The sequence below is a fragment of the Carassius gibelio genome, chromosome B5 (genome assembly GCF_023724105.1).
Source record: "Carassius gibelio isolate Cgi1373 ecotype wild population from Czech Republic chromosome B5, carGib1.2-hapl.c, whole genome shotgun sequence".
In the NCBI taxonomy this organism is placed as follows: Eukaryota; Metazoa; Chordata; class Actinopteri; order Cypriniformes; family Cyprinidae; genus Carassius; species Carassius gibelio.
The window spans coordinates 32,345,057-32,365,700 of record NC_068400.1 but is presented as its reverse complement, the minus strand read 5'-3'; the positions used below and the strand labels follow the sequence as shown (position 1 = coordinate 32,365,700).

Below are 20,644 nucleotides of genomic sequence, written 5' to 3'. Positions count from 1 at the left end.
AGTTATATACTTGAGAAGTTAAATTCATCAGGACCAATGTCTGTTTAAGCAAAGGACTTACCCACTACACCCAGGATACCCCAGACGCAGGACGTCCCAATTCAAAGGGGCTTCAGATAATATAGCATGTCAGGAATAATGTAACATAACATCCTGCTGATCACCTGCCTAGAAACCAAAGTGGTTTCCTGTTCTTTCAAGCAGCTTGGCTCAGAGCTATTCACAGGCCAGTGGTCTTTTGAAGAGTAATTAATTTCCTTGTTCTTTTGTGCTTCCTCTGTTATCTCCTGCTACAGATTACAGCATAACGAAAGAATATACACTAGTCAACATTTGGTGGATCAAAACCTTTCATCAAAGTTGTCCTAAAACTAAAATACATTCTTGAGTTTTTTTGATCCACTTCAAATGTTGACTACTGTGGATTTATTTGTCTCCCTTTAAAAAATTCCCTGTAGCACTTGATGTGGCAGGTCGCATAAATGCATTTTGCAAGTTTTATTCATAGGGTCACAGATGAGGTTGGTTTTTGATTTAATGCGATGTTTTCACTCTCTCTCTTTCTCTCGCTCTCATTTTCTCTCTTCTGTCTTGATTGTGTCTCATCTGTTGTATCGATTTGATAAATGGATTGTCTGACAGCTTGGCTGGCTCAGGTGATTGAAAAAAATTATTAAAGCCACATTTCAGGCCCGTTAGAAAGGATATCTTGTAAAAATGTCAGAATATACTTGAATAAAATTTTGTAACCGGATCAAATGTAGCATTAGCTGTTCCTGATGAAACATTATAAGCTCTAAATCGGTCTAAGGTTATTATACAGATGCATTATTAAAATGAGCCTCCACTGCTGATTTGAGGACCCATTGAAAATAATAGCTGGGAGATCAAAACAAAGCATTGTCTCAGCCTCATATGAAATGCCCATAGCAGTCAAATATGATAGGTTGGCAGTCAAGGTAATTTCAGTGCATGAAAACAAAAATGTGCTAATAAAGTACTGGTAAAGAGCATGAAATAGTCACTGGATTTTCCATATTTACACAGTCAAATTCTTGTTTAAAGGCATTTTGTAGCAGGTATGATAAGAGTTTATGTCCCGGGTAAACAGCTTTTAAACAGAATACATTGAAATCTGGATCAGGTTGTATGCTATGTAACTTTGTGAGACTAAAAGTCTAACCGCAAACTTTCATCCAGCTCAGTAGACAGGTGATGGTCCTGGGATGCTTTTTAGGACTGTGTGTGCAGTCCAGGGAGCTCAATGAATGTCTTTATCCAGTGAAGCTGCTCTCTGGTAATGAAGTCTATAAATCTTTCTTAAAAGCTGATTTAGTGGTAAGACATATACGTCAGAGCAGAAGAACAGAGGATGATTCTGACAAACCGGTGCAATGAAATGTAATGAAATAATTATAATTTATTCATTGCAATTATTTGTATGTTACATTCATTTTACATATTGTAGACAACTGACAAATTACAGCAGACGGTGAAAATGAAAGCCGTGAATTCCATAAATAATAGACTTATACAATAACTTCATGTAATCTTAATAACCGCAATCTGGAATAAATGTGTCCTTTGATGCCAACGTGAACACCATAAAGATCTGTATTTCTTTGTATTATTTTCACAGATGCTAGGATTGGTTTTAGTGTGATCTTCACCACCATATAGTTTTTGGTCATTTTTTTATCCTGACTGCATGCACCTGCCTCTTTGTTTTCCAAACACATCAGCACAAGCACACTAAAAATGCAATTAAATCAGTCGGAAGGGTTCCAATCCTCAGCCCACCGGGGTCTGTCCCGAACCCTTCCTCCCTGCATTCTCTGACAGCCACAGAGTTTGGCTTACCCTGCATGTACACACACTGCTCTAAGTCTATACGGCAGTTGAAGTCTCTTGGATTTGCAAGTTTGTCATTTCTTAGTTTTTCATATAAGGCTTGGTTTTACTTGCATAAGCATATATTGTTTATGATGGACTGCTGGTTGAATATGAATGTTGCGGTGTGTGCTCTCATTACTTCAACCCTACAGGCTCTTACATGCCTTATTAACTTGTGCTGAGGATGAGAGCATCTTGTGTGTGTGGTCATTATCCTGTCATCTATTAACCTTTTATTCCACATGGAATATTAATCTTAGAGCATGTGCATAGTGTGTGTGTGTGTGTGTGTGTGTGTGTGTGTGTGTCAGTTAGTCTGCTGGCAGCGATATTTCAAACACTGTTTGAGTTTCTGCTGAAAGGCGCTGGTTGTGATAGTGTACAGGATGGGGTTCAGGGCGCTGTTTATGGGAAGGATAAAAATCACCACCCACAGAATGAGGGTACCTGGAGGAGACAGAGGGAGAGAGAAAAGAAAGTGCAGATTAAACCGTATTGTCCAAGGGAAGAACTGCAAAGCCATTCTAGCTGATAAGTGTTCATGGGTGCTCATAGCGGTTGAATGTCTAATCCTCCCTGTGCCCAGGGCTTCAGTTCCTCAGCCATCTACTAATCAAAATATGCCTCTCGGCTCAGACCGGCTACTTGCTTAACTCACATGTTTACTCCGGATTTGTACAAGGAGTAAACAGTTATATCTGGATTCAGGCTTAAAATTCAGGATTAAGGAAAAGAATGAAATTGGCTCATTGGGACTTGATAAAGTCAACTGTTTAAAAAATTGATACCCATTCATCAGATGTAATGTGCATATTAAGAGCTGTAACCCCCTAGAAAAGACAGCATATTAGTTGAAAAAAATATATTTACCTAGGGGTACAACATCTTGTCACTTAAAGGGATATCTTTGTGCCTTATATTCTACCTTAAAAATGCATAGTGTACCTACACTGATATTTTATTTTAATGTTTAATATTTCTTTTTTGTGGATGTATGTGTGTTTAGTTGTCGTCCATGTGACGCAGTTTATTTTTATGTATAGTAATTGTGTTTGTGCAATGTGTCGAGTTTCCAAAAGTAAAAAATCAAATCAATATTTAGTGGAGAGGCCAGATCAGAGAATGTAAATCTCTGAAAAATCTTTCTATATCGATCAAACATCCACAAGAACAAACTTGGGGAATTGCAGTTTTATTAATTGGAAAGCAGGCTAGGCTTTGCAATACACAGGTCTCATTTAAGCATGGTATAATATTAATGAGCTGCCTCATTCAGATCATTAGCTAATGTGCAGCCAGACTGCGGTCACGGCAATTATGAGTTAAGTGACACACTTATAAATAATATCCTGTCAGTGTGTTCTTTCACACATATTAGCTTCTGCTTGTAATATGTGTTCACACGGATCTGCTTACCGGCGATATGTACTCTTAGTAGTGATAGTATCTTTAAGAGGAAGATGGGGATCCAGCACATAGCATCAGTGAACACAATGAAGAAAAATCGCTTTGCAATAGTGACTTCTCGATCAAATACTGTTTGACGTGCTGTCTTCGCTGTCTTCTGAACGGAGTAAAACATACTGGAGTAAGAGAATACAATCACCACGAAGGCCAGCAGATTCAGACCTGACGAAGAAACACACACACACAAATCTTTAGCAACGTTAAGTTCATTGTGTTGAGCTAAATAACCTTTTCAACAAACGTGAATTTGACTCATTTCCCCAATTTAGAATTACTATATATATATATATATATATATATATATATATATATATATATATATATATATACACACACAAAAATATTTTTGTTATATATTTTATATTTTCTAGTGCTAATGACTGCATTGAATTGACTGAATTGATTTCCAGTTTTTTTTAAAATACCCCGTACTCAAAACAAAACATTTGCTTGGGAAGGAATTTTTTATAGTTTATTTAGTATATACATACATCTATATATATATATACTAAATATGGAAAATAGACTTGTGTTTTATTAGGTTTTTGGACAAATTTTTTATTGTCTTTTTTTACTCCATTTAAAAACAAATGACTGACGATGGGGAAATTAAAAATTCTTAGGCTAGTTCAACTTAATTTAGTGTGTATTCTATGAAGACAAATCCTAATATTTTATACAGTCTTTCCAAAGAGATTTACCATGCCTTAAGGATGCTTAGCTACTTTTGTTGGAAAACTAGAACAATAGTGATTATAGACCTTTTTTTTGTTGTTACAAGGGAGGATCTTTTTATTAAAAAAGAAAAGAGCATTGTTGAATCTCCCGGGAAATGCAGTTAAATTATTAGATAACTCTGGAAAAGCCCAATTTAAAGCTGAGTCACCTCCAGAGAATGATACAGACACACACACACTGGCTTATCCAGGTCTCACACAAACACAGTACAAACTTTACACACTTCGCTGCACTTTGCCCTCACCGAGAAAAATAGCTGTAGAATAGCATCTGGCTCCAGGTTTCTCCGTCTGGTCTGAGTGAAGAGGGAAGCATACTCCGTTCCGCCCATAAAAATTCCCAAAGGTCTGTTTATCCCAGAAGGGAATAACAGCAATGATAAATCCTAGCAACCAGATGAAGGTCAGTGAGCACAGGGTCTGTTTTCGTCCGGCACGGTAATGCTGGAATGGGAAGACGATGCACAGGTACTTCTCTAGTGTCATGTAGGTCAACATCATGACGGATACCTCTGTGGACAACATGGCCAGAGAGCCAATCAACTGGCAGGACAGACTCTCCATCCATATCTGAGCATGACGGTTGTACTCGCCACAATACTTGATGTCAAAGGCACCAATGAAAAGCAGATACACACCCATGAGACAGTCTGCACCTATTAGAGGTAAACAAATAAATAATATATAATTTAACACCTGTTCGTCAATCTATATATCAATTCTCATCTATAAGATCATCTGCCATACATACAGTCTTGTCTAACCACCTATCTTAAGCCTCAAAATCTCGAGTCACTTCATGAGAATTATAAAGCTTTTTCTTAGAACAACTATCATCATATCATAACAGAAACTTAAAGTTCCTGATGGCAATCCATCAAAAAAAAAAAAAAAAAAAAAAGGAAGAAACTGTGACAGAAATAGCCTACATTACTTAATGTTATGATACTACTAAAAATAAAATTATTTTTTACGGAATGAACATTTTGTAGGGCTTTTTTTTTTACTTTCAATAAATTGCTTTTAAATTGTGTAAGCTTCATGATTTTAATTAATTAGACATGATTTTGATTACCATTAAAACAGAGCTCAACACATGTAAACAGAAAAACAATATGGAATAGTAATGTCGATCCATCTGTTTATTCATATTCCATCAGTCAGTCATGTTCTAGCTCTTTGTGCTATATTTAATTCTGTGGTGTGTGTGCATGGTCAGGCCAGTTTGTGTCTCTTGTTATTAGGGTTGGTTTTTTTGTTTTGTTTTTTTTGTTTTGTTTTTTTTGCAGTTCTCTATTTGTGTGTCCCAGAAACCTGCTGAGCAGTTGATTCAGCTGATAATTAACGAGCACCAAATCAGCCACACACTTTCATTCACTGCACTGCCTCCAAATCATTTTCTTTCCCTCACAGATGTCTCTCCCCTCTTCGGTTTTCATTCATCAAAATCAGAGCATGCCAAGGTGAGATGTTTCACACACTGTGAATGGGTTTTTGCAAGCAAGAAATGATACCGTGTTATTGTAGTCCTAGTTGAATGAGTAGTAGGCCTACAGAGACAGCTAAATCCCCCCCTCCCCCTCCCCCTCCAACTTTCACCACCAATACTAAACCTATTCTAGCCAGTGTCAGCCAGTGGGAAACTCCAGAGTTGGAGCTCTAACCTCTCTCTGCATGTCTCTCATCTGAGGGGGCGGCAGGTTTTGATAATTTAAGAGAGAGAGACATGTCCTTTCAACTCTATGTGGGTTAAAAACTGCACCTCTCCAGCCATCTGTTCATCTATCTATCTTTTCAGCCCCCTGTCTGCTACAGTATCTCTCTCCATCATTGAGACACAGATTAGTCCTCAGACTCTGATCCTCAGCTGAACAGCTCTAGATATCGTAAGCTGATCCAACCTTTTCTAATAACACTTTTCATTTCTGTAGTTGAATGAAAGTGTGTGTGTGTGCCCAGGTATGAGTCGTGTTGTTGCAGTGTGCGTCATGTGTCAGCGAGGTCGTGCATAAGTCACCAAGCTCTCTCTCTCTCTTTCTGTGTGTGTGTCTGAAGATGCCAACTGTTGTAATAATCTATCTGCCTAGCGGGCGGGTAAAGAGTGTGTGTGTTTTGATGTTTATTAAAAGCTTGTGATACTGCATAGATGTATAATTTAGTGAGTTTCAGAGTAATGTGTTGATGTGTATGATTAGCTGAGTGTGTATAATGGCACGTGTGTGTGTAATTGCTCCAATTAGAGGGAACGACGACCCTTTAAGCCTGTTTGTCTGACGCCTGTGGACTTCCAAAATTAGACTCTGCATTCACAGGCTTCCATTAAAAAATAAAATAAAATAAACACCTTTTTCATTACAAACTTTGATTCACTTTTTACATAAGTACTGTAGATAATTATATATGTGAACACAAAATCAAATACACCCATATCTACGAAAGTAATATACATACCTGACCTGATTATTCATCAGTGTTAGCCAATGAAAATAACCTTTCCCCACTATTTTTGTGAATATACTATTGAATCTGAACTCTTTTGACTCTTAATTGGAAGAAAATTTTGTATTCAGTCAAATCACTTCTTTGGGAAAATTATCATTATTATTATAACTAAGTTTTTTTCTTTGAGTCATCTTGGGGTTTTTACTTTATTTGTGTTTGTCAGGCAATCCTGTCTCCTGCTTAAATTAAATAATTTATGTATTTCAATTGTTTTAATTATTTTGCAGGCTCGCACGACTACACAGAAAGGACTTATTACATTTATTAAGGGACAATAAAGACTTTTGGTTTGTGACAATTTTCATTTAAATAATGAGCTTTCTTTTGAGCTTTCTATTTATCAAAGAGTCCTAAAAAGGCAGCACAACTGTTTGCAAAATAAATAAAAAATTATAATGTAAATAAATATATCTTAAACTGCAAAGAAGTATATTAGAAAGATTTCTGAAAGATCTTTGACTGTGTCTACTGGAATAATGGCTGGCTGCTGAAAATTCAGCTTGAGGAATCGTTTAAATTAAAAATAGTATTACATGAACAAACAAAACACTTATTGAAACTGTAATGATATTTCACAGTATTATTGTTTTGACTGTTTTGTTTTCAATATACTAAATACAGCCTTGGTGAGCAATGAAGATTTCTTTCAAAATATAGAAAATTCTTAAATCTACTGGCTTCATTCAAAGTCTTTCATAAGTCTTTCATAATCCAATCAGTTCCTAATGGATAAAATATATTCAAAATCTATTTTCTAGTTGAACACTTTGTTTGACTTTTAAAGTATTACAGAATTAAAATGCCATGTGAATGCTGTTTTATGTTGACTTTAGGTGTTTAAGTTATTGTATTTTGGAGTTGTAGAAATGTCACTCTTATCTGGTAGTCAGACAATTACTTTGAGTTCGCAAGATTTTGTCTCACTTTTTAATGCATGAAATGAATTTGGACTGACTGATCATCTGAGCTTCACTTGGGTTGAGTATGAGCTGCTTACTTGTTGTGTCACGCTCATGTTTGATGCATAATGGACTCACAGCAAAGGGATTTGATGGCCATTGTGTGATGTTGATTCTCTGAGGCAAAACAGGAACGTAGACAGATGACGAAGATGTTTCCAAAGCAAATGATGAAGGCGACGACCCAGACAAACACGCGCAGAATGATGTTTGCCAGCAGATTCTCGAAGGATGAGATTCCGTCTGTGTTTGGTTTGCAGCTCCGCACATTGGGAGAATATCCACAGAATTCAAAACGCTTAAAATAACTAAAATGGTCCAACACATAAATGACATAAAAAGAGAAAAAGCAAAGTTATTTTACACATAATTGCATTTTTGTGGTTGAAAAATTTTTTTTTTTTTTCACTCATAGAATTAAAATTCTCATCATTTACTCATGTTTTCCAAACCTGTATGACTTCTGTGGAACCAGAAAGGTATCCTGACTATTCTTTTATTTTTCAGTATAATAAGTTGACTAAGGACCGGGCTGTGTCGTGACAAACGTGTCATATAAGTATGATACAAAATAGTCAATGCAGCTTCTATAGATTTGCATAATGGAAATTTTAAATAGGACTCATTTGAAAATCACTCATTGAGCTGTCAACCAGTGAACACTGAAACAATATTCAAAACACAGTTAAGTCTGATTCATAAACAACTGAACAAATATTTCTTTGGGAATACCCAATAAAAAAAAGACTACTTGTTTGTTTAAAAAGTGAACACTGATCTTTTGTTTGACTCTTATGGCTGAGATTTCAGTGTTACACAAAGCTTTCATTTGGATTCAGAGAACTTGGAATATATCACATCACAAGTCATATGAACCGCTTGTATTATTATTCTTAATCATCATACACCAGAAATTGAATTTTGTGTATGTGTGCTCCACAGATTTAATAAAATAATTTAGAATGACCATGAGTCAATTCTGACTGAATCCCTAAAAAAAAAAAAAAACATATTTAAAATGTAAAATGGCATGTAACATAAAATAAGATATTTGAGCATTTTTAAATAAAAACCTTTACCTAATCCTTATACCTGAATGAACACTTTAGCCTGCTGCACAGTCAAACACTTCAGCACAAGCATAGTATCTGTTCCTCAGTTTGTTCTTAAAACAAATGTCGCTACAGCACATCCAAACAGTTCTGTTCACATCTACCCCTCATCAATCTCATCAACAGGTTTGTAAAATGCAGAGCTAACCTTCTGTTACTGTCACAGTCTGCTAGAGTGGGGCTGTCTCAGATCAAAAGTGAATTTCTAGTGCAGCTTATATCTGCAAAATAACAATCCCGAAAACCTCATCTCCACATCAAAGTGCAGACAGGTTCAGCGTGAGGTTCAGAGCTGTAAAGACTTCGATGCAGCAACTCTCCTTGGCATGCGGCGGCTCTTTTGTTCAGTGCTTGGTGTGGAGGGGACTGATTCCTCATAAAGAAATAATGACATTCCATTTAAAAATCTCTCTGAGGGCCTTCACTCTACTACTTTTTTATTTAATTTCCATTTCACATCTGTTCTGGAGACATTACATTTTATTGAAGATAAGTTCAAGATAATTCTTAAGCCTAAGGAAGCATAGCAATCTTGTCACCTTCGAAAAATCAAGAGTTCAAGTTGAGCTGTATTTACCAGCAGGTTTGACTTTTCAAATACAGTTATCATTCACCCTGCGATGGACAGTTACCATCCAGTGCACATTCAACAGTAATGACCTCTCTCTGTATCTCACTTAGAGGGTGTGCTGTGTGACTTATTGGCTTAATGGAGGTTTTTGTCTTGACTCATGAGAGACTATGAAGTACGAGGAAGTCTGGAACATACTGATAACTCTCCATAGAGGGCACACAAGCGTATCAACATATATAAAAAATTAAATATGGAACAGACAAAGGTAGACAAAGAAAGTACAAAAGATAAAATTATAAATGTATATATGTGACCCTGGACCACCAAACCTTAAGTGTACATTTTTCGAAAAAATTAAGATTTATACATAATCTGACAGCTGAAGAAATACATTTTCCATTGATGTGTGGTTTGTTAGGATAGGACAATATTTGGCTGAGTTACAACTATTTGGGTGCAAAAAAAAAAAAAAAAATCTAAATATTGAGAAAATCGCCTTTAAAGTTGTCCAAATTAAGTTCTTAGCAATACATATTACTAATAAAAAAAAAAATTGTGATATATTTACGGTAGGAAATTTACAAAATATCTTCAAGGAAAATAATCTTTACTCAACATCCTAATGATTTTTGGTATAAAAGAAAAATCGATAATTTTGACCTATAAAATTTTTTTGGGGCTATTGCTAAAAATATGCCCCAGCGACTTAAGAATGGTTCCACTTCGGAGTAGTTAGTCGGAGAACGTTTTGGGAACACCTCCAGCGTGACTGGCTCTGAATCATCTGTGTAATCAGACCAATGGATGGGCGAGACGTCATAGGCGGGTGACGGGTAAAAAGGCGGGTAAAAGCATGTGCGGCAAAGCTGGCATGTCAAAAGCACCCATAGTCAGCATTTTACGCTGTGTTTTCCTCCCTGCCCATGTTAATCTACCTTGGAGTGGAGCATGCAGAGTCGGCTCTCGAGAAAAAGGCTGAACCACAGAAAAGCAAGTTGGATGAGCGCTTTCTGCGAAATTAGCTGGCACTCCATGCCGGAGCTTCCATTCTCTGCATGTTCTGGAGGGAGTGCGCTGGGATAGGGTCCGTCTGCTGCTAGTAACCCAGTTCTGGCTGGGCTGAGTATGATTCTCAGACCTGATTTCCCTCCTCGATGGCTGTCCCTGGGAAATTCCCCTCTGGAGGGATCTCCTCTTGCAGGCGGAAGGCACTATAGTCCACCCCCGCCCAGGGCTCTGTAAGCTATGGGTGTGTCCTCTGAGGGGGCACAACTCGTAGCTTTTGGTCTCTCATCTGAGGTTGTTGAAACTGTACGCCTTGAAGTGGAAGCTTTTCACTTCTTGCTGCGGAGTTCGCCAGCTCGACCCAGTTAACTGCCCGATTGGTACAGTGCTGGAGTTCCTGCAGGCCCGCTTCTCCACAGGGTTGACACACTCCACCCTGAAGGTCTACGTGGTGGCCACTGCAGCCTACCACGCCCCTCTCGGGTGGCCAGTCAGTGGGCAGACACCCCCTAGTTACACGTTTCCTCTGCAGTGTGCTGAGGCTGAAGCTTCCGGTACATTCTCGTGTCCCCACGTGGGACCTGGCTGTGGCTCTCTGTAGGCCTCCCTTCGATCCTTCTCACTACAAAAACTGTTTTCCTGTAAGTGATATCTTCTCTAAAGAGAAATGGGGACCTACAGGCCCTCTCCGTGGCCACGTCCTACATAGATTTTGCACCCAGTCTGGCGAAAGCTTTTCTCTACCCTCGAGTGGGGTATGTCCATAATGTCCCCTCTTCTACACCACAGCCTGTTGTACTCCAGGCCTTCAGTCCTGATCAGAAGAAGCTTAGTTGTATGTGTCCATTGCGAGCACTGGATACATACGTCCGTCCACAGAACTGCCCTGTGTAGAAGGGCGGACCAGTAATTTGTTTGTTATGGCCCCCCTGAGAGAGGTCTGCTCGCCACAAAGCAGACTCTCAGTCGGTGGCCATTTGTAGAGGCCATTTCTACAGCCTACGAGTCCTATGATCCCCCCTCGCCCCTGGGGGTCAAGACTCACTCCACCAGAGGTGTGGCGGCCTCCAAGGCCTTCTTAACCTTTGTCAGGTTATGTGGACTGGATATTCAAGCCACTCCTGGCTCTTCTGTTCTCTCAAATTAGCTGTGCATTTTCCCACACTAGACAGAGATTTGTAAGTCTGGCTGCGTGGGCATTCTCAATCCCAAAGCATTCTCAGACGCAGCTCGAGTTCCTGAAGAGGAACGTCTCAGGTTACGTATGTAACCATGGTTCCTCAAGGGAACAAGAAGCTGAGTCGCAGTGCTACACTTCCGGCATCTCTGCCGGTGCTTGCTTCATTCCTGAGGCTAAATGCCGACTTTGCCGCACATGCTTTTAAGGTTCCTGGTCTCTGACGTCACCTGCCGATGGTGTCTCGCCCATCCACTGGTCTGATTACAAACATGATTCAGAGTCGGTCACGCTGGAGACGTTCCCAAAGCGTTCTCTGATGCAGCTTGAGTTCCTGAAGAGAAACCATGTTTACATGCGTAACTTGAGACGTTTTGTGGTCCAGGGTCACATATTAAATATTTAAAAATACATATGTATTTGTAAATTTGAGTACGCTTACATGTGAGTGAGGTTAGTTAGGGGTCGGAACATCCTGATGTTGATGTTGGGAATATCTACCTCTTCCATACTCCTGCACACAGAATGAGCAGATGTACATTTTACCTTCATCAGATGTTTTTTATTATTATTATTTATTTTTATCCAGAATAAAAGTACATTTTCAAAGCCAATTAAACAAAGAATGCTAGGCCAGTAAAGCCAACTGAATAATGACTGGCATAATTCCCAGAAAAATATCAATGAATATTTTACAGATACAGGAAAAAACAACAAGTCTAGTGAAAACTGCAGTCCTGGACGTTACTAAACAGATCATCTACATCTGTGGACTGCAAAACAACATTCACTGTGATTATATGGTATGCCTAAAGTCAAGATAATTAGCTTTTATAAGTTTTTATTTGTTTGTTTATTTTACCTCTGCATAATTCTCTCTCTGGTTGTTAATAACACACAATCATCCAAAATTAATGGTCCTTTTTTTTTTCTTTTTTTTTTTTTGATTTTCCTAACAGTCCTAAACTACAATATAATAAAATATAGTGTAATATCAGTATAGAATAAAACATGAAAGACTAAAACGTAAGAATTTTTTCTCTTGCTTTTTTTGAAAAAGCCTTGCTAATTTCTGACCGTGGTCAGCAGAACTCAATAGGGTTGGCTGAACTCACTCTTAGTGGTTGTGCATATAAAGTAATGAGAATACATAAAATGACAACTTTTGTTTTTTAATTTTACTTTAAGTCAACAATTGTTTAATTTGGTTCTATTTTTATTTAACCTAAGGATTTTATGTGTCTCCTGGTCCTCTAACCACTAAACATGCCTGGGGCTATAATTGGCTGAAATAAAATAATTTCCAGAAACAACATTTGATGTCGATCCAGGAATATTCTGTAAATCACGTGGTGCAGGTTTACAGAGCAGAAGTGAGCTACTGTACTTCTCTCCAAGAGACTGTGGAAAATGCAAGGATCATTGACAGCACCTGAATGCTTGTTAAACCTACAAGTTCTTTATTCCAACCCCTACCCTTAAAATAAAACCCATCATTTAAGATTAATATAATATGTGTTTGTAACTGTAATTGACTGCCTAATCAGAGCATGTGTAAAGAGTTCATTCAATGTGACTTTAGATATTTAATTGTTCTCTGATTAACAGTCTGTGCTTGATCACATGCTGAGACCAGTAGTCATGTATCGAACGTGAAGGGCATGTACAGGTGCTTCTCAATAAATTGGAATGTCATGGAAGTTCATTTATTTCAATAATTCAACATAAATTTTGAAACTTGTGTATTAAATAAATTAAATGCACACAGACGGAAGAAGTTTAAGTCTTTGGTTCTTTTAATTGTGATGATTTTGGCTCACATTTAACAAAAACCCACAAATTCACATCTCAACAAATTAGAATACTTCATAAGACCAATAATAATAATAATAATAATAATACAACATTTTTATTGAACTGTTGGCCTTCTGGAAAGTATGTTAATTTAGTGTACATGTACTCAATACTTATAGGGGCTCATTTTGCTTTGATTACTTCCTCAATTCAGTGTGGCATGGAGGTGATCAGTTTGTGGCTCTGCTGAGGTGGTATGAAAGGTTTCTTTGACAGTGGCCTTCAGCTCATCTGCATTGTTTGGTCTCTTGTTTCTCAATTTCCTCTTTCTCAATACCCAAAAGATTCTCCATTTCACAATGGACCAACACCAGCAGATGACACAGCACCCCAAATCATCACAGACTGTGGAAACTTAACACTGGACTTCAAGCAATGAGCTTCTCCACCCTCCCTCCAGACTCTAGGACCTTGGTTTCCAAATGAAATACAAAACTTGCTCTCATCTGAAAAGAGAACTTTGGACCACTGGGCAACATTCCAGTTCTTCTTCTCCTTAGCCCAGGTAAGACCCCTCAGGAGTGGCTTAACAAGAGGAATATGACAATTGTAGCCAAATTCCTTGACACGTAGTCTTGATGCCTTGACCCCAGCCTCAGTCCATTCCTTGTGAAATTCTTGAATCGATTTTTCCTGACAATCCTTCCACTCAACTTTCTGTTAACATGCTTGGATACAGCACTCTGTGAACAGCCAGCTTCTTTGGCAATGATTGGTTTGTGGCTTACCCTCCTTGTAAAGGGTGTCAGTGATTGTCTTCTGGACAACTGTCAGATCAGGAGTCTTCCCCATGGTGGTGTAGCCTAGTGAACCAAACTGAGAGACCATTTTGAAGACTCAGGAAACCTTTCCATGTGTTTTGAGTTGATTAGCTGATTGGCATGTCACCATATTCTAATTTGTTGAGAATTGGAGTTTTTTTTGTTAAATGTGAGCCAAAATCATCACAATGAAAAGAACAAAGGACATTGAATTTATTTAATACACAAGTTTCACAATTTGAGTTGAATTACTGAAATAAATGAACTTTTCCACAATATTCAAATTTATTGAGAAGCACCTGTAAATATGATATCGCTTTCTATGTACATTGTGAACACACATGAATAAATACAAGATCTCCCCTACTACACAGCATCAGTATAATAACTTAAATGATGTGGTTTTTACTCACAGTGACTGCAGATTCACCAGACTGTCAAACTGATTGTCATATATGTGTGACAGGGGATTGTTTGAAATATTTCTGAAACAAACACACAGAGAGACACAAATAGTAAAATAGTTATCGATGAAGTCCACACTTTGCTTCTGTGATTCATAAGGCCTGTCACTTTGTCTGAAGAGGCTTTCAACCAGTCAATGAATCACTGGGCAGTTCAGCACAAATGCAAAATGAACACTGAAGTATTGTGCCACTGAGAAATATCTATAAAAATATAAACTTGGAACAAGAACTGATAAACAACACCCTTTGCAACAGAAATAAAAAAAAGTGCAGAATGTGGCTCTTACAGCTGTTTCAGGTTCTGGAGGTTCTGGAACAGAGATGGAGGTAGGTCTTTGATCTTGTTCATAGACACGTCTCTGTAAATCAAGTCAAAGCAAGTTCAGCAGCTCATTTTTCAACTTAATCGTTCATGAAATAAATTAAACTAAAAAGAATAGCTTCAAATTGAAGATCTGTTCCAAGGTTTGTGCTTATCAGGCTGAAATTTTTTCTGCAGGTGTCTCTCTTCTTGTCCCACAAATCTCAGCAAAGATTGGTTAAAAAAGATAGATCTATAGTGGCCCAGTAGAGCACAACACAACACAACACATAGGACTAGTTTTGTTGTGTTGTGCTCATTTTTCTGTGTTGAGGCTTGTTTCCATTGTTTTGTGCTAAATTCGTTGTGTTGCGTCTTATTTCCATTGTGTTGCGGTTTGTTTCCTGTGTGTTGTGCTAATTCTGTTGTATTGTGGTTTGTTTTCAATATGTTGCGGCTTGTTTTTGTTGTGTTGTGCTAATTTCATTGTGTTGCATCTTGTTTCCATGATTTTTTGCTAATCTCATTGTGTTTGTTGTGTCATGGAGATTTAGTTCTGTTGTGCACTACTGGGCCACCATATATTTATTCTCCCACACATTGTTTCAAACCTGTATGACTTTCTTTCTTTCTTTTGCAGAAGACAGTATAAGATGTGCTGAATAATGTAGTTTTTTTCTATTTAACAAAAAAACATGAACAGGGAAAATGAAGGGGAAAAAGTGCTTCATAGACAAAATATGTGCACTATATTCATTGTCTTTTAAAGCCATGTGACTGCTTTGTCAGAATGAGCCAAACTTAACTTATTTACTCTGACTCTTGGCCTCGACCTTAGCTGTGAATCTATACAAACTTCTGCCCTTTTCTGCTTTTCATTTTGATATGCTTTTGCGTATGGGAGAAAGCCATGTAAACATTTTTCATCCTTTTTTCTGTTCCGGAGAAGAAAAAAGAAATACGGGTTTGGAACAACATGAGGGTGAGTAAATGAGAACAAGAGTCAGACTTTTCATTTGAAGGTGAACTAACCCTTAAAAGGCTCATAAATACAATCTCTTTCTTTCTGTCCAGCACACACATTTTATATAAGCAATGAACTGAAAAAATGGTGGAAAAAAAAATGTAATCTAGGGACTCCTAAAAATGAATGCCTCCATTTACTTGTGTGCATGTGTTTGTGTGTATACTCACAGGTCTATCAATCTTTGCATGTCTGTGAATGTTCCCTCCTCTATTGTGCTGATGCGATTTCTCCTCAATGCTCTAAACCGGAAAAAAAAAAACATGTGTATTGTAGCACTGCCTCAAAATATACCCCAATTCACCAAGGCCAAGTCAAATACTGTACATCTATATGTAAATCAGCTCTTCCTATTTGCTGGGTCTTAAGATCAAACTTAAGAACTATCCATCTGGTTCATGCTTCCAGGAACATTTTCCATATTGCTTGAGTACACAAGGACACACTGACAGTCCCAGATTAGGTCTGAAAAGCACTGGACGTATCAAAAGACATGAAATATTTACATATTTGGAGAAATCTGGCCTGTGTTGATAACTACAACAGCTTTGAATTGAGATTGGATCAGATATCACAACAAACACACCGTCACTTCAGTCGATGTAAGGTTCAGTAACATACCGAACGAGTAGAAGAGAGAATTCAGCCTGTCAGATGCTGGAATATTCATTTACACTTCAATGAAATGAATATTTTTTTTATTCTGAGTGTTTCTTTAACTATTGTATAAGCACTTTTGAGTCATACACTCACATTCATTTATTTGCAAACTAATAAAAGTTCACCATGCATCTAAGTAAAAATAAATAATGAAATACTAAAATTGGTTAGTTTTCATTAAAAACAACTTCTGGGACATAAAAGTGCCTGTAGTTGAAGATGATGCTGCAGGCTTGGTCCCTCAGGACAGACTGTCCTTCAAACGTCAACATGTACATCTAAAACATGAATAAATATTGTCATTTATTCACTTCCGATGTCTTTAATCTACTCAGGTCTTGAATTATTCAGTTTAACCTAAATCTGTATTTATTTGTGAGAGACACAGAAGAAGCTGTAGATGAGTCCCACTTCTGTCCCCTTCTCTCACTCTCAGCTGTGACAAATAAACAGTCTATACTGTAAATGCCCTGGATCCCATGACACTCACTGCAGTTGACTTTGTATGTTAATGTGCATGTATGGTTTGTGGATACTCACAAGACAGTAAGAGAGGAGCAGTTCTTAAAACTAGATGCCCAGAGAGATGAAATTCTATTCCCCTCCATTTCCCTGCAGAAAGAAACCGCTTCAGTGATGTAAATACAATATTCTTTATGAAATATAAATATTTTATATCTATCTACTTCACATAGGATATCAAGACAGTTAAGTACTATGTTTTTAACTCACAGCCAGTTGAGACGGGGCATCTCAAGGCAAATCGAAGTTTTAGGAAATTGTTCGACAGAGTTATTTAATAAAGACCTGCAAAATACATAGATATGCAGACTCACTGTTGAACAATACAATTCAATCAACAAAGAAATTACTTTACAATGAATGAAAAACAGGCATACACTTTCATATGCCAATGCACAATAGCTTTGCATACTGTATATCAAAATTCATCATTTTGATATGTCTGCCAAGGTAAATTAGCAAGTCATCCTTACAGGAAAAATAATGATTTCAGGCCTTCAAAAGACTTCTGACGCATGGATGATAGTCTGTTTTCATCCAGAATCCTACACACAGACAAAATTACATCAAATAATTACAGAATACCAAAAATTTGAATGAGACAAAGAAAGAAAGAGAAATTGCAATTCCCAGCTGAATCACACCTGGCATCCAATTTGATCAATAATGTGAGTGTGTATGTGCTTTTCTACTTACAGCCACTCCAGACTTCTGAGGTCACTAAAGATTCCCGCTTTCAGAGATGCAATTCTGTTCTGACTCAAAAAACTGCATAAAAAAACAAGAGAGAGACAGAATGAGACAAAGAGAAAGAGAAGGCCACATTAATGCAGATCTGATGTTTAAATGGGTTAAATGCGCCATTATTACAAAGACCCTCTGCTGTGACCATCACTACTGTTCCTCCTTCCTCTACTGTCTCCTTCCTTCCTTTCTGTCTCTTCTTTATATTAGCTGTCTGATTAGTATTAGTTTAATGTGGATTATGTATGTATTGAAGCACAACTCTGAATGTAAGAGCCCGTGAACACATTGAAGCATTAGCATTAGGAGGATGCATTAAAATTCATTCTTAGATCATGGATCTGTTCTGCCTGAATCAAGCCTAATCCACCATCCTCTTTGTTACATCCTCTTTCACCTCCTTTTTCTTTTATATGAATGGGTAGATGATGAAAGCCTCAAGCTGGCTGATAGGAAGAAACAGATGGGACACTCATAATTACATAGACAGATTGTCAGCGATGTACAGTTACACAATGATTTAAACAGGAGCTCAGGGAAGGATGAATGTCATGTTATACACGACATGTCACTGATATAACTGTGCACAGTCTCACACACACAGTCGTTCCATTCATTTACACGTTACTCACAGTTTACGCAAAGAGATTAGTCCTGAAAATGCCCTCTTGGAGATCATTTCTATACTGTTCGTTTCCAAATGTCTGTGGAGAGAGAGAGAGAATATTCATTGCAGTTTGAGGTGGCGCTCTAGGTGCGCTCTGTATTTTTTTTGCCTCATTAAAAAAGTTTTACCCCTAAAGAAATGAATAGTCAATTGCAGCATCCTGCAGTCAAATATTGTTGTATAAAAGTTTTGAATAATGTATAATTTGTTGCCAGGTGCCTGGAAGCCAATTCAACAGTGTGTAGGTTTCATGGTTTCCATTGCATTTCATGGTTCTTCTCAGATAATAAAATAGTTTCTATTTAAATTAAATCAATATTGCATTTATTATTAAGTTACTGTGTAATGATTGGTCTATATTTAGTCAGTCAGTCATTTCTTGCAAGTTACAGTAAAGATATTTATAATGTTACAAAGGTTTTTGTTTAAAGTAAATGCAACCATTTTAAAAAGAAATGTTTCTTGAGCCCTAAATCAGCATATTAGAACAATTTGAAAAAACAGTCCACTGCTGAAAATCCAGCTTTGCCATCATAGGAATCCATAACATATTAAAAATACATTCATACAGAAAACAGCTATTTCAAATTGTAATAATATTTTTACTCTGCTTTTTGATCAAATGAATGATGCCTTAATGAGCACAGAGACTTCTTTCAAAAACATCAGAACCAACCTCAAACGTTTGAATGGAAGTACACTTGTAAACCCTTCCATTGGAAACAAATAATTCGCATAACACAGCATATTAGATATAAAATAGAACTATGTCTACACAATTAATGAACTATGGAGCTCGCATGCAGATCAAAAGACATACTACCTGTTTTTAATCTGTAGTTAATGTGTTGTACATATCTAAACCTTTCAAAGATCATTTTTGTTTGTTTGTTTGTTTAGACCAAACTATGACCATGCTGGTTAGCTACTCTATTCGATGCAGTGTCTGTCATTTATTATCATTAATTAATGAGATGTCTTGTGAGGGGTTCTCTCTGTCTTTCTTCATCTGTCTAAGAGGAAATGTTGTCTGGCTATACTGAGAGCTTCACAGCTGAACTTTGATGTGCAATAAAAATGTCATCCTGTCTGAAATCTACAAAGGAACTTGAGATTTAAAACCTCCACTGCACTTAGTGACAAATTAAGATTTCTTTTTTTTCTTTTTTGTCAGCAGAAAGAAAAGATGTAAGGTTATGAGGAGTCTGAATAAAATCAGGTGCTATTATGTCGATGCATGGAGCTCTGACACACACAAACATAATCATGCACGTCTCAAATGATTTTATTTTCACATCTGACAATGGCAAGTGTATTGTTGGCCATGTAAACTCTTCAATTTGAACAGCTTGTTTTGCTTACATCGGGGAGAGACTATTATTCTTACAGTTTCCACTACAATTTGCAGTTCTTTTTAAAGTTATTATCCAACTGGCCAATTTCATAATTTCATAGGTGTTGTTTTGAACCCTTAAATAAACACATACATACATATTCTGAAACCTCTCTGTTTGGTGTTTTATAGAAAATGGAAAACTCATCATTGCAAAGCTGTGGCTAATCGTTATATATAAATCATGACTTGAGCTCGAGGCAAGGAGAAATGATAAGAGATAAAAGAAAGAAGGATTAGGGAAGGAGAAGATGAGATGTGTCACTCACAGTCTCTCCAGGTGTCTGTAGCGGATGAACAGATCACGAGAGAGAGATTCGATCCTGTTACTGTTCAGTTCTCTGAAGGCAGCATGGGAGGAAAATAGCAACTATTACATTTGGAAAACAAATATAGTGATTTGTGTCTTGTTCCCTGTTGATTAAAAAAAAGTTGCTGGTCCTAGTGGGCTCCGCTTGAGCCAGTTAGTACCTAATCGCCCTCTGAAACCAGTAACCCTGACATTTCAGAGTCTAGTTGTTATATATAATGGAAGAGTTATACTCTGTCATACTTACAGTGCAGTTACATTAGAGGACACAACAGGTACATGGAGGAGGTTTTTGCCATTACAGTTCACCTTCCGACCCTCACAATGACACACATCTGGATAGACATCTAACACTGAAAACAAATTGACAGAAACAGGTCATTGGAGTGTTGCTCATTGAAAATAAATGCTGAATGGTACTATTTGCCAAGCAATAATTTCCATATTAATAATGATTATGGTTGGCTAGTCAATTTCATTTCATTTCAGATAAGAAGGGTAATGTGCACTTGTAA

General features: G+C 37.3%; 1 protein-coding gene across 1 annotated transcript in view; it reads right to left on the bottom strand.

Moving 5' to 3' along the window:
- Positions 1–1,277: 1,277 nt before the first annotated feature.
- LOC127957010 (relaxin receptor 1-like) overlaps positions 1,278–20,644 on the bottom strand; it is a 31,110-nt gene continuing 11,743 nt past the window's right edge. The window contains exons 4-18 of the mRNA XM_052555341.1: positions 20,377–20,482; positions 20,089–20,160; positions 18,392–18,463; positions 17,712–17,783; positions 17,489–17,560; positions 17,226–17,300; positions 17,034–17,105; positions 16,004–16,075; positions 14,796–14,867; positions 14,455–14,526; positions 11,869–11,940; positions 7,637–7,866; positions 4,343–4,753; positions 3,310–3,522; positions 1,278–2,340 (exon numbers count right to left, since the gene is read on the bottom strand). Of these exons, the coding sequence (XP_052411301.1) occupies positions 2,201–2,340; positions 3,310–3,522; positions 4,343–4,753; positions 7,637–7,866; positions 11,869–11,940; positions 14,455–14,526; positions 14,796–14,867; positions 16,004–16,075; positions 17,034–17,105; positions 17,226–17,300; positions 17,489–17,560; positions 17,712–17,783; positions 18,392–18,463; positions 20,089–20,160; positions 20,377–20,482 (1,823 nt within the window). The 3' untranslated portion in view covers positions 1,278–2,200. The remainder of the gene's footprint in view (positions 2,341–3,309; positions 3,523–4,342; positions 4,754–7,636; positions 7,867–11,868; positions 11,941–14,454; positions 14,527–14,795; positions 14,868–16,003; positions 16,076–17,033; positions 17,106–17,225; positions 17,301–17,488; positions 17,561–17,711; positions 17,784–18,391; positions 18,464–20,088; positions 20,161–20,376; positions 20,483–20,644) is intronic.